This window comes from Myodes glareolus, chromosome 17 (genome assembly GCF_982192425.1).
Source record: "Myodes glareolus chromosome 17, mMyoGla1.1, whole genome shotgun sequence".
NCBI lineage: Eukaryota > Metazoa > Chordata > Mammalia > Rodentia > Cricetidae > Myodes > Myodes glareolus.
Window position 1 is genome coordinate 4214194 of NC_142042.1, and position 15378 is coordinate 4229571.

The window sequence follows — 15378 nt, forward strand, 5'->3', positions numbered from 1 at the left end:
TGCAACCTCTAAAAACAGTATTCCAGACTCGTTTGTTGTCCACATATTGTTTGGTTTGCGATGGCAAATAATAGAAAGGAAAAAAATCATTAATTCTAAAGCAGCATTAACCTTGAGCTTCTATCTCAGGCACCAACCCTTCAAATATAGCATGAAATTGAGGATTTGTTTGCTTTTCACAACCAAGCTGTTTGCAAAGAAAAGCTACCACTTAGGAAGGAAGCAGTGATTCCATACCAGGTTATTGTGTCCATGATCTCATTTAATTTTCATAATCTCTTTTAAAGTTGAAGAAAAATCTAAGTATCTATTAATTACTCTTCTTATTCCTGTGGCCAAATAAATCCATGGGGAGGATTTTAGCTTTGAGGTGAGACAGAGTCCGTCATGGTATAAAGGCATGATGACTAGAGAGAGGGGGGAAGCTGCATGCCTTGCATCCACAGCCAGGAAGCAGGAGTAAGTGCTGCTGCTCAGCTGGCTCCTCCTTTCCCTCTCTGCATTCAGTCAAGGACCCTAGCCCATGGGATAGTGCCACCTACAGTCAAGAGAGGTCTCAACTGTATCTCTCTGTGAAAGTCTGCACAGACACATGCAAAGGTGTGCTTTGCTAACAGCTCAAGAATTAATTAATACAATCAAGTTGACAGTATAAATTAACCATGATTGAATGTGTGTGTCCATATATGTAGGCATAAATGTGTATAAACACATATATTGATGTATAGGTATATTCATATAAACACACACATGTGAATGCATGAATAGATCATTTTAACATGCCAATTCTTGTAATTACTTACTTTAAAAGGATGAATAAAGAAAGAACTTGGACAATGAACTATGAACTATGGAATGTTGCTGGCCCTATTTATGATGTAAACAGTTGAAAGTGATATGCTACATAAAAAAAAGATAATGATGATTTATTCACCAAGTCATTCAAGGAAGAACTACTACAAACCTACTCTGTGTGGCCTGGAGTAGGGACAGTACCACCACAGGATCCTAAAGGAGCCCCTTTGTAAGATGTGAAGGCAGTCAGAAGCTTGTCCACCACCAGGCCCAGTGTCGTGCATTCCATCCTACTGAAAAGAAGAAACCTAGCAGACAAGTTAGTTAGCCCTGCCTTTGTTTCATGAAAAGGCATCACACAGCGGGGAAAGATTTAGGTGTACAATGCAAGGGCAGTTTAATTAAGAGTGACTTACTCAAGGCCATCCAGGAAGAGGAGGAGTGAGATGCAGAAAGTTGCTGAACTGAGTCCCTGTCCCCTTCCTCCAGCCATGGTTATATGCCGTTGTTCCCTGTGCTGCATGAGAAAACCTAGCTTCCCAGGGTTTGGGAGGATGGCAACAGTTATCATGTTTTGTGAAGAAAAACTATAGGAAAAAGGATATTTCTAGTTAAAAACAAGACAGTTATTATTAATAGTTGTGATGCATAATCTTTATTTTCACCTTGACTGGCTGGACACAAAGTCACCTCTGGCGCATTTCTAGAAGCATCTAACTGGGGGAAGAGAGACCCATCTTAAATGTGCGTGAAACCTTCCCAGTCTAAACAAAACACACCGAAGACATAACGTGAGCTGAGCACCAGCCTGTGGACCCCTCTGTTTTCTGATGGCAATTAGGGCTGCTCTGCTACTCCAGGCACTCCTGCGTCCTTCCCTGCAAAACCAACTGTTCCCTCTCTAAGTGTGAGCAAAAGGAGCACTCCCTCCCCTGTTACTCCTGCCCCAGCAAGAAGACAAGTATAACACAATGTGTTTACCTCACACAAATTCTTCCTCCATGCACCTCAACTTTCACAGTAATCACTGAAAGTCAAAATTCCATCTAAGTAGTTCAGCAGATCTATTGCAAAATTCATCTATAAAAATCTTAGTTCCTAAGATTTATCTGTTGAAAGTTCTCAGCTCAGATCTTTCCCATTTTTTAATAGAATCATTTAATTTGCTGATGTCCAGTTTCTTGAGTTCTTTATTTGTTTTTGAAATCATCCCTCTGTCATACATGAAGTTGGTGAAAAATCTGTGGGCAGCCTGCCACTCTGTCCTATTAACAGTATCCTTTGCCTTACAGAAGTTTTTAGGTTTCATGAGGTCTCGTTTATTAATTGTTGATCTTAGTGTCTGTACTGTTGGTGGTCTCTTCAGGATGTTGTCTCTTGTGCCAATGGATTCAAAGCAATTACTCCCTGCTTTCTCTTCAGGTTCAGTGTATCTGATTTTGTGTTGAGGTCTTTGATCCACTTGGACTTGAGTTTTGTGCAGGGTGATAGAGATGGATCGATTTGTAATCTTCTACATGCCAACAATCAGTTAGACCAGCATCATTTGTTGAAGATGGCTTCTTTTTTTTCTATTGTCTATTTTTGTATTTGTTCCAAAAAGTAAGGTGTCCATAGGTATGTGGATTTTTGTCTGATCTTCGATTAAATTCTATTGATCAATGTGTCTTTTTTATGTCAGTACAATACAGCTTTTATTACTACAGCTCTGTAGGAAAACTTGAAGTCAGGGATGATGATACCTCCAGAAATTCTTTTACTATGCAGGATTGCTTTTAGATATCCTGGGTATTTCTGTTTTTCTTTATGAAGTTAATTATTGTTATTTCAAGATCTGTAAAGAATTTTATTGGAATTTTGATGGGGATTGCACTGAATCTGTAGCCTGCTTTTGGTAGGATAGTCATTTTTACTATATTAATTCGACCGATACATGTTCTAGGAGACCTTTTAATTTTCTGTTATCTTCTTCAATTTCCTTCTTCAAAGATTTGAAGTTTTTATCATGCATGTCTTTCACATGCTTGATTGGGGATGCCCTAAGATACTTTATAATATTTGTTGTTATTGCGAGGGGTGTTGTCTCCCTGATTTCATTCTCAGTTAATTTGTCATTAGTATACAAGGGGGCTATGGGAAATGGGTTTTTTAAATTTTTTAAATTGATCTTGTATCCAGACATGTTGCTAAAGGTGTTTATCAGCTGTAGGTGCTCTCTGGTAGAATTTTTGGGGATAATTATGTATTACATCTTATCCTCTGTTAATAATAATACTTTGACTTCTTCCTTTCCAATTTGTATCCCATTGATCACCTTTAGTTGTCTTATTACACTAGCTAGAACTTCAAGTGCTATCTTGAAGAGCTATGGAGAGAGTAGACAGCCTTGTCTTGTCCCTGACTTTAGTGGAATTGCTTTCAGTTTCTCTCCATTTAGTTTGATTTGAAATCAGTATGGCAGTTTCTCAGAAAATTGAGAATCTATCTACCTTGAGAGCCAGCTGTACCACCCCTAGGCATATACCCAAAGAACGGTCCATCCTCTCACAAGGACACTTACTTAACTATGTTCATAGGAACTTGATTCATAGTAGCTAGAAACTGAAATGAAAACAACTTAGATGCCTCTCATCAAAAAAAATGGATAAAGAAAATGTGATATATTTACATAATGGAGTATTATTCTGCTGTTAAAACCACGGCATCATGAAATTTGCAGTACATATATGGAACTAGAAAAAAATTATACTGAGTGAGGTAACCTAGACCCAGAAAGGCAAATATAATATTTACTCAATAATGAGTGGGTATTAAGTGTAAAATAAAAGATAATCATATGACCCAAGGGTCCCTGAAAAGCTAAGTAACAGGAGGGCTAAAGGGGGAATCCAAGGATCTCCCTGGAAAGGGGAAATAGAATAGATTTTGTGGGTGAACTGGAAGCAGGTATGGTTTTAAACAGCAGGAATCAAATGATCCCCCCTTTCTCCAAAATATTGAGAGAAATTCCTGGAATCTTGAGGTATTTCAGGAGCAAGGCAGAAACCTAGTGCAATGGAAAAGCCATAGAATCTGCAGAGTAACTCTAGCGAAGACTCCTAGTAATGGGGAACACAAAGCCTGAATGGGCCATCTTCTGTAACCAGGCAAGGCCTTAAGTGGAGTTATTGGGACACCAACTCAGCCACAAGATCTTCAACCTACAGTTTGTCCTGCCTGTAGAGTGTTCTGTGACCTGAGCCTAGAGAACTATCATCAAAGAGACCAGAGAGTCTTTATGCAGCAGCTGATGGGAACAGGTGCAGAGCCCCACAGTCAAACACTAGGTGGCGCTCCAGGAGTCCCGCAGAGGAGGGGAAGGTAGGATCAGAGGAACCCTTGGGGTCGAGGGGGCACCACAATAAAAGGAATCACAAAATTACCTGAGCAGAACTCATGGAGTCTCCGGATATGAGGGAGTTTGTAGGGGTTTGACCTATGTCCTCTGCATATGTTATGACTATGTAGCTTAGTGGTTTTTGTGGGATTCCTAACAGTGGTATCAAGGCTCTGACTCTTTTGTCTGCTTTAGGGAAACTTTTCCCTCTTCTGGGTTGTCTGATCCAGTCTTGATATGATCATATGTGTCTGATCTTGTTGTAGCTTGTTACACCATGTTTGTTTGATGTCCCTGGAAGGCCTGCTCTTTTCTGAGGAGAGATGGAGTGGTATAAGGTCTGAGGGAGAGGAGAGCTGAGGGTAAGAGATTTCAGTAAAGGAAGGAAGGTGAGAAAGGGGAAACTATGGTTGGGGTGTAATATATGAGAAAAGAATAAAAAACATCTTAGTTCTTTTGGGTCCTTAAATATGCCAGTGTTCTCTGCAGCTAGAGAGAAATGATCATGGCTGTGTTCCGAGGTTTGTGTTATGACCCCATAGCATGGATTCATTTGAAATCTGAGCAGCAAGAGACAAGGGGAGAGGGACAAATGGAAACTCAAGCTCAGCCGTCAGAGCACATTCCCAGCTAGTGTGTGGACTCGATCCCTAGAACAGTAACAACCTGGAGCACTTACTCTGTAGCGTCAGAGCCCTTAAGAGATACAGAATCATTTTCCTGGAGATGAATTTCAGATGGTTGCCTCAGTTTGAGAAAAGTTATCTGGAGCTGCCTGGAATACGCACTTGATTGTCTTGCATGTATTGCCTAGAGTGAAGGTGAACTGACCACATGGGGAACACTTGACCAACACTCTAGGAATTCCACCTGCTCCTTTGCTTTCCTCCAATTGTTAAGTGGTGTTTACAGGAGTTCTGTCACCTCTTCCTTCTCTCTTCCCCCTCTTCCATGCCTGTCTCTTTGCTAGTTTTCTACACACACCAGTATCTGGACTGGCCTGGATTAGCCATGTTTATATATTTGTTATGCTTCTCATATTAGCATATAGCAAGCACCCTGGGTGACGTATGCTATGGTTCATTTCACACTTTCGGATCTACTAGATTGCAGGGGGTCAACCTCTCTCTATATACCTGTGTCCAGACTTCTGCTTGTGTAATCTTTGTCCCAAGTTCCATTTCCCATAAGAATGCCAATCTTATTGTATTAGATTCTAAGGATCCCGCTGTACTTCAACTACATCTTGGAAGACAGTATCTCTAAATAACAGTGCACACTGAAATCCTGGGACTTAGGGCTTCCTCAGGGACATGACTCAGTACATAAGAACCTTTTGTCTTTCATATTTTGTCCTTCTGCAGTGCTTGTACCTATGGCAAGAACATTGACCTGGTCAAATTTCTTCTTGATCAGAATGCTGTGAACATCAATCACCGAGGAAGAGATGGACACACAGGTAAGACTGTGCCAAGAATATCATGTCTACACAAACCTGTCCATTATCAAGAACAGTGTTGAGCCAAGGGGGAGCAGTATACCTAGGATGGCCAAGTCCCCGGGGACAAGTTATTGTTATCAATTAGAATCATTTAGAATTAATGGTAAATGCCAATAGCAAATATCAGGTTGAGTGTTTTTTCAATTCCATTGTTGGTTTAAAAATCTACATACATTCTTTGTGCCCTGTGTTCCCTGTATCATGACAGGTTGGTGACATCTCTCTGCCCTTAGTGTGGTGCACAAGAAAAATACTGACTGAGCTCTTGATTATTTTTTTTTATTTTGTAAAAGCAATAATATTTGTTATTAACCATGACTGTAGAAATAGTAATAAAAAATAAAAGCACAATCTGAGCAAATATAGTCAGTATAGAAGGTTGCCTTACTACAATTCCTCTGTTGTTGAATATATCACTTGTTTTTTCAATAATAAAAATTAAAAAAATAATTCCTCATCACACATCAAGTATGGCTTTATATTTCTGGAAACGACTCTGTTTGTAGGAGGGATGACTCTTCCGGCATTAAAGCACCTTTTTCTTCTTTCTTCTTCCCTTCCTTTTGTTCTTTCCCCTCACAGGACTGCACTCTGCTTGCTACCATGGCCACATTCGCCTGGTTCAGTTCCTACTGGATAATGGCGCAGATATGAATCTAGTTGCTTGTGATCCCAGCAGGTCTAGTGGTGAAAAAGATGAGCAAACGTGTTTGATGTGGGCTTATGAAAAAGGTATGTTTTTAATCATCGCATCTCTGCAGTGACACATTGAGCTGTGTGCATAGATTATGCCAGTGCATCAATAATCCCTTTGCTTACATGACTGAGCCTCCCACTTCCTCTGTAGATTGTGTGCAAAGCTCTGGGGACTTGGATCAAAGAGTCCAACAGACCATTATTAGAGAAAGAAACTTCTGGGCTGCAAATGAGCTGATGCATCGACAATGAAAAGAAACAGGTCTACTGAAATTCTAGGCTCCAGACAAAGAGGACTGAGAAAGGTGACCACAGCAAAGTAGTCTTACAGCTGTGTTTTATGTACATACATACGTACGTACGCACGTACATACATACATACGTACGTACGTACATATATATGTATACACTCACACATATCTGAAAATTCGGATCTATATCAACATTTCTTCTAGGACATAAAAGCCAGAAGAAACACACACATATATACAGAGCAGGGAGGAACATTTGTCAGTTTAAACCCTACTAAGAACATCAGTGTTATAGTAAAGCAAGGAAGAAAATACACAAAACACACAGTTCTCACATTAAAGGGAATAAGAGAATTTATTCCAGAACCAAACTGAATTGCCATGACCTAGAAACACAGATTTATTTTATCCCAAATACCATATTCCAATGTGGTAATAGTTGTCATCAAGGTTTTTTTTTGTTTTTGTTTTTGTTTTTGTTTTTGTAGACACAGGACAAAATAAAGTTGTAACTGCACCATTTTCCAAATGCATTGATGGGGACATCTGTCAGGCTGCTTACAGCTGTGCAAGGGCACCTCTGTTGTAGGGCTCCAGTGTGATGTGATGCCACACCCGGCCTGTGGGGTGGTTGAAGCCAACGGGCTATTCACACTCATCAAAAGGGTTTGCTTCGTAGTTTCAAGGATTCAGGTTATACACAGAGGTGGGTAGTAAGTGTCATAAGGCCTGTCCTGAATGTGGTTGATATACCCAATTTCTCAAGTGGAGAAGAAAAATCTACTTCCCCTCTCCAACTGTGTATCAGTTGCACATAGCTTCTTGGTGAGGGATGTAAGCCCATGTCCACCTCCTCCTCTCAGGGCTGTGAACTTGTCTAGCTTGAACCTGTGCAGGTCTCGTGTGAGCTGCCCTAATCTCTGAGTGCATATGTGTGTCTGGAATACCCTGCTTTCTTATAATCACCTATCACCTCTGGATCTTGCAATCTTTCTTCTCCTTCTGTATAGGTGGTTAGGGTCTGAAGGGAGGGGTTTGACAAAGACATTCCATTTAGGGCTGAGAGCTCAAATCTCTCACTCTCTGCACAACGTCCAGTTGTGGGTGCATGTTAATTTCAATCTTATGCACCAAGAGGATTCTCTGTGAATAGTAAAAGGCACTGATTTATGTGTCTAACCGTATGTCATTAGAAGTAATGACAGTAGTAGGCTTCCCCATAGGCCCAGGACCTATCTAGCATCAGGTTCTTTGGTCACTAAAGCAGTGTCAGGTATGGGTTCCATTTCATGGAATGAGCCTTAAATCCAACTAAAAAGTGGTGGTCACTATCTTAACATTTGTACTATGATGAGACCAATTTATCTTGCAGACAAGTCACTGATACAGGTCACAGTGTTTGTAGCTTAGGGAATTGGTGATTAGCTGCCTCCTCCTTAAAGCACCATGGGTACTAGTCAGAAATGTGAAACTTCTAGTTGGACAAAAGCTTAATGTTTCTATTTGGATTGCATAAGTAAGTATTATCTGCAGCCATAAGGCCTTACCACTATGTTATGAAAAAAAAACAGTAACCTTGACAATAAGATGTGATATTTGGGGGTTTCCATGGAACCCCTTTGACCAACCACTCAACAAGCTGTAACCAGTTCCTGACACCAGAGATTTCGCTTGGTGCCATTAGATGTCTATTTAGGTCATTTCCCCCTATTATTTGGTGACCTAACTTAGATTCTTCCATATATGTAGATATTTTAGAAAGCGTACACATAGTAGATTTCTGTATGGTTTTTCTCACGCCTTTAATTTTAGCTGTCCCCCCTTATATTCCCTTCTTCATCCTTCTCTTCCATCCCCCTTCCTGTTTGATCTTCCTATTCTTGTTTCTTCTTTGCATTTTTTGGGTGTTTGAAGTATATATAAAGATAGGTTTCTCATTTTTAATGTGAGAATCCTCAAACATCATCCTGACAAGCAAAATTACCAAGCTGTAGGCTTTCTCAGCCTGCCGAGTTGATCTAAAAGGTTTTTGTGCCTGAAATAGGGTAAGGTCCATTAGCAAAATGAGACAGGAAGTTTGAAGGATGGGAGCAGGTAAGTACTGCAAGCTCAGACACAGAAAGACAGATAAAGCCCCAGAGCTCTGAAGATTGATAGTGAAAATTATCAGGATCACTTTCAGATAGGCGAGTCAATAAACCAGTGATGAAACAGGTAACATCATAGATTCTTGCACAAGTCCCATCCACACAGCTAAATGAATCCTTCCACCCATCCAGAACCCAGATGAAAAATGTACCAGCTCTCAAACCCCAGAAACGCTACTGACCTTCTCTTCCAATCCCTTCTCTGAGAAGTACGCTACAGCCTCTTGTTCTGATTTATGGACTGGAGTATTATGGTATATTCCACTACACCTGGTGTTTGTTAGTCAACGATTTGCAAGATCAACCCATCTCTTTACCAGCAGCTGTAGCCCATCCATTTAGATCACTGCCTAGTGCGGTGTTTGAGGCAGCATCACAACTCATTTAGATATTCTACTATCCTTGAAATGTGCTTAGAGGTTTTAAGAATACCATGCTATGAAACTCACTTAGAGTGTGCAGTGTGTGTGCTTTGATGGACATGAATGAACTTCTGGAAAGTATCGTGGCCTTGTGCTTTGCACTAAAAGGCTCTAAGTTGTTCCCTCTTTAAGCATCAGTTGGGGAATATTCTGCAGCCTGAATCTTGGGGCCCTCGCTGGGTTCCTGTTGCTCAGCGGATCATGTTTGTTCATGAACTGTCAGACAGCCTTTCTCGAGGGCTGTGAGTTTCAGGGGAGGAGTGATTAGCAAGCATTTGTCTTCCAGAAGGCAGCTCTGGAATTGCTGTTGAAGCTCTCTCTTCACTGGGCCTGACTTTGTTTGTTTTCAGTTGATCGAGAGTGATAGTCGAAATCTGGCTTTATCTATTTTAGTTTCTGTTTGAATCTCCTCCTTACAAAACAATAAATCATTGCACAGCTCCTGAGACTTTTTTATGGCAGAAACCCTGGAGTTCCGTGGGCCTGCCCACTCATCTCTTCACAACCGGTCCTATCTGTCGCCTCTATCTGTCCAACTAACGTACCAGGAACCAGCATGGATTTCCGTAATTACTGTGGATGTTACCAAACGGAATGTTAGTGTTCAGGAGACAGATGAATGGTTTGCATATGTTCTGGGGCAGAGCAAGTCAGACCAGCAAGATGACATTGTTGCTGTTTTCTGGGGGCATTGTTTACATGTGCTCTGTGAAGACTGAAATGGTCTTGTTAGCGCTGTCAGCAGGACAAAGCTTCTGGTTGTTTTCCAAAGAGAGATGCTTTCTTTCATCCCTTGGAGAGGCACTCACCAAATTAATTATGACTTTCAAAAAGTATTCTTTTGCAAGCAATGCAAACTTGAGGCAACAGTGAGACCTATGCAAAATTCTTTCCCACAGGACAGAAGGTTTAGAAACAGATCCATTCTGGTTTGTCAGGTGTTGACAGAGGTTTCTGTCCTGCCCATTCCCACAGCTGTTCAGTCCCAAAGAAACACACAGAGGTCTATATTAATTATAAACTGGCTGACCTATTAGCTCAGGTTTCTTACTAACTCTTCTACCTTACATTAACCCATAATTCTCGTCTGTGTTAGCCACGTGGCCTGGTAACTTTTATCAGTGAGGCCTTCTCATCTTGCTTCCTCTGTGTCTGGGTGAGGTCTGCAGACTGAACCTTTCCTCTTCCCAGAATTCTCCTGTTCTGGTGGCCCTGCCTATACTTCCTGTCTGGCCAATGGTCAATCAGCAATTTATTAAACCAATACAACTGACAGATCTTTACAGTATAAAATATCATTATCCCACAGCACTGACCCACCCTTTTTTTTTCAAAACAAGAATTCTGAATCTAATCTCTTTTGTTTAACTTTTTTCCTACACATTATCCATAACAACTTGTAACTAACACTCTAAATAAAGAAAAATATCCATTATCAATTTTGGGTGAGAATGTGGGCACAGTTTTCCAGGCTACTTCTGCTGACTGGGGGCACAGATAATATTATTGGGACCTAAAGAAAATTTAGGATTGTGGTCAAGTCCTGACTGGAATATTCTGTGAGGCTTAACCATCTCAGCCATCAGTCTTGAATCCATTCTGGATGTAGAACTCAGAGGAAACTCCAACAGAGATCCTCTGAAATGTTGTATCATCTGAGCCATCTACTCCTATTGGAGATTTTTCAGTGGTCTTCCTTGATCAAACCTGATTTTTCTTAACACAAAATGAATCTACAGCTTCTCATTTCCTGTGGAAACAAAAGCCTCTTCCCCAAAGTACAATATCTTTTGACTTAAATTTTGAAGTCAAGGCATTTTCAAAATATATATGTTGGATTAATCCAGTAGCATTTATAATCAAATGTCTTTTAAAAGCTATTGCTCCTTCCTTAGCATTCAAACAATTCAAAGACAACACAATAACATACAGTATCCAGACTCTAGGTGTATTTTCCATCTTGGAATCTAAGCTGGGATACATGGGAGTGTTAGTTTTTCTCTTGAACCCAGATAACTAGGTTTGGGTTCCAATTCCTAGAACTGGATTCCAATCCCAGCCCTGCCCTGAATTGGTAACTAATCAGCCTCAGGAAAATACTTTTTCATAAATTCATGCCACAAAAAGTAAGGCCCCAAATAATGAAGGAAGTTACAAAATAATCCCACACTAGTTCATAATTATGTATAATAAAGGGTTATTTATTAAGGGATAGAGTCACACATCACAGTCCTAGATCACAGTCCTCTGCACAAATGAGGAACAGGAACCGAATCCAGCAGCCAGAATCAAGACAGAGAGAGCAAGCAATTATAGTATAAGAGACCACACCCAAGTGGGCTGGTATTTTAAAGGCTGTTGGCTGAAGAAGCTCCAACAGCACCAGTCTTTATTTATTAAACTACATTTGATATGCCACTATATTTCCCCTTTTTGTCTAAAAAAATAGGAAGGCTATATATAACTAAATAAGAAAACTATATTAGTACAATGGCTATGTACAATATATACAGACAATAAACATGTCAACAATGTCCAGTCCATTTACATTTGACAAATTCAGAGAAAAATGGTGTGGAAAGTCCTGCAATACCCTGTATTGATTTTATTGGTTAATGAATAAAGAAGATGCTTTTGGCCAATAGCTTAACAGAGTAAAGTGAGGTTGAAAGAGATACATAGAGAGGGTAGGTGGATTCAAAGAGAAGCCTTGTAGCCCCACAAGAGACAGATGCCATACAGAACTTTACCATGTAAGCTGCAGTCATGTGGTGACACACAGATTAATAAGAATGGGTTAACCAAAGATATAAAAGCTAACTAGCAATACACTTAAGTGATTGGTAAAGCAGTGAATTTAAATAATATAGTTTCTGTGTGATTATTTTGGGAGTCTGGGTGGCCAGGAAATGAACAAGTTGCCTCCTACTACAGAAAATCCTCCATATCAATTCTATTTTGGTGAGTCCAAAGTCTTCTACCTAACCTATTTTCTATCATAACTTGAATTTTGTGTCAGGTAAACAAAAAATTATAACTATAACTATCTCATCTTCAACTCCCACAAAGACCTGGGAAAGAAATAATATTACCTGTGTAAGCAGGAAGGGCAAGAAAGTGACTTCCAAAAATATGTGAGTAATGACAGAAACAGCCTTCGAAGAGGTTGAAGATTATACTATCTATATTAAGTATGGTCTTTATGCACCTAAATAACCTGATTAGCCTAAATATAAATATAATAAACATATATGACTATGGATTTCTATCTATCTAACTTGAAGACTAAGAGAATGAACAACTGTGCAATGAGTGAGGACAATGACCTCCAAATGTAAACAATGTATATCATTACATAAATATCTTAATCAGAGGTATGAATGTAAATATATATGTGTGTGTATATATATATATATGCATATATATACAAATAGAGGTAGAAGCTTCCAGCTGTCTTGGGGGCGACGTTTCTCTTAGGGGGTCCTGTGAAAATAATTGATGGTAAAATTCCCATATAAACATTTGGTGTGAGAAAGTTGTAAATAGTTTCTGAGTAGTTTGAGGAGGTCTGGCCAGAGTGTTGTCAAATATTGTGCATCATCCGGAACTGTTTTGTGTAGCTGATACCAAAAAACAGGTCTAAAAAATAGTGTTATCAACATTATGATTTCATAGTAACCAGGTGGAGTTGGTGTTGTGGGGCCCCATCTTCATCCTAGAAGCTTTAAAGATTACTGCAGGAAAATTTATTGTTTGTCATGGGAAAGTTAAACATTATCTACGAAGACATATACAGACATATATATATATACATATATATATACATATATTAATAAAGATAAAAACAGATTTGGGGAAAGGCAAAGAAAATTTATCAATTATAGTTATTCTGTCCCGTATCTTGGCTCTGGACATGAGACAGAAACTCTGGGATATCTCTTATCAACAGACTTGGAAATGAAGAGGGACTGAGCCATTGTCCAACTCCAAAACCAGCTCTACGTATTTATAAATAAATGCACATTAGTACATATTAAAAAAATAGTAATACTTACCTAAACTATTTGGATTCATTGTTGATCCTCTTTGAGTCATAGGTGGTTTCTATATTCAATTATCCAGCGTCCCTTGGATCCTTTGAAAATGAGCGTTCTCCTGTGAAGACAAGAAGAGAACCCTGCCCCCTACTTCTATATTTCTCTTACCTTTGGTGTGATTATTATCTTTGTAAGTGAGTTATCATTTATCTCTTCTAAGAGGCTTGTCCTTTTCAAACCGAAACTTTATTAATTTTGATGGTATCCACAATTTTTCCTCTCCTGTGGAAACAAGAGCAAAACCCCTTCCCCAACGCAGCACCTGGCTTCCACTGTGAGGTCAGCACATCCTTGAAATAAATTAGCTGATTTAATTCAGCAGACTTTTCCAATATCCAATATCTTTCTGCAGCCGTTGTCCCCTTCTCATCAGCGTTGAGAAAATTTAAAGTTAATAAAGCATTATGTAACCTATTCCTGGGGGTATTTTCCACCCCTTTCTGTTTGTTCAACATATCTTTTATAGTTCGATTTGATCTTTCTATAACTGCTTGACCTGTAGGATTGTATGGTATACCTGTAACATGCTTAATATTACAATAAGCAAAAAAAATCGTTTCATTTTCCTAGAAACATAAACTGGACCATTATCTGGCTTTATCTGTGTAGGTATACCCATGATTGCCATAACTTCTAATAAATGAGTGATTACTGAATCAGCCTTTTCTGAACTTAAAGCTGTTGCCCATTGGAAACCTGAGTACGTGTCAATGGTGTGATGTACATATTTTAATTTGCCAAATTCTAGAAATTGAAACACATCCATCTGCCAAATTTCATTCCTTTTAATACCCTTTGGATTAGTCCCTGCAGGCAATGGTGTTTGGTTATGAAAAGAGCAAGTAGGGCATTTCTTTACAATCTCCTTAGATTGTTGCCATGTAATAGAAAACTCTTTTTTCAAGCCTTTGCTATTGACATGATGTTTTTTTATGAAATTCAGATGCCTGCAGCACACTACCAATCAATAAGTGATCAATATCTGCATTACCTTGTGCTAGAGGACCTGGAAGACCCGTATGGGATCGGATGTGTGTTATATACATAGGGCAAAGCCTGTTCCTGATCATGTCTTGTACCTGGATAAACAATGAGGTCAGTTCTGTATCATGAGGTATAAATTCAGCAGTTTCAATATGCAAGATAACTCTTTCTGCATATTGTGAGTCAGTAATTATATTAAGAGGTCCTTTAAAATCCCTAAGCACCATAAAAATGGCATATAATTCTGCCTTCTGGACAGAATCATAAGGACTTTGTTCCACTTTACTAAATTCTTCTGATTTGTAACCTGCTTTCCCCGATTTAATAGCATCAGTATAAAATGTACGGCTCCAGTTATTGGAGCATCACAGACAATTCGAGGAAGGATCCAAGAAGTTCTCTTTATAAAATTAAGTCTCTTGCTTTTTGGGTAATTGTTATTGATTTCTCCCAAAAAATTAGCACAAGCTCTTTGCCATGGTTCATTGTCTTCCTACAACTTTTTTTTTATCTCATCAGCAATGAAAGGCACTATAATTTCTGCTGGGTCTATACCTGCTAATTGACGAAGTCTCAATTTTCATTTTATAATTAATTCAGAGACTTTTTCCACATAAGTTTTTAATTTTTTACTTGGTTTTTGTGACAAAAAGATCCATTCCAAGATAATATTGTCTCTTTGCATCAAGATTCCTGTAGGAGAAATTCTGGAAGGCAATATAATGAGAATACAACTAAGCTTTGGATTTACCCTGTCCACATGAGCCTCCTGTAACTTTTCTTCAACCATTGTCAGCTCTTTTTCTGCTTCAGCTGTTAATTCTCTGGGACTGTTTAAGTCTTTATCACCATCCAAGGTTTTGTTCAAATGAATTATTAGATCAGGTGTTATCCCAACAGCCGGTCGTAGGTCTCCTAATAATCTTTGAAAGTCATTAAGAGTTTGTAACCCATCTCTCCTGATTTGTGCCTTTTGTGTCTTAATTCTTTGTAAACCTATTTTATAACCGTAATAATTAACAGAATCTCATCTCTGAATTTTTTCAGGAGCAATTTGCAATCCCCATTTAGGTAACACTATTTTTAATTCTTCAAACAGCCTTTCTAAG

The 15378-nt window shown here is 39.1% G+C and overlaps 1 protein-coding gene across 2 annotated transcripts in view; it reads left to right on the plus strand.

Annotated features, from left to right (window-relative positions):
- Tnni3k (TNNI3 interacting kinase) overlaps window positions 1-15378 on the plus strand; it is a 279530-nt gene that overhangs the window by 93373 nt on the left and 170779 nt on the right. For both annotated transcript variants that reach the window (XM_087897462.1, XM_048453518.3), the window contains 2 exons: window positions 5536-5630; window positions 6255-6404. In XM_087897462.1, coding sequence (XP_087753588.1) covers window positions 5536-5630; window positions 6255-6404 — 245 coding nt within the window. The remainder of the gene's footprint in view (window positions 1-5535; window positions 5631-6254; window positions 6405-15378) is intronic.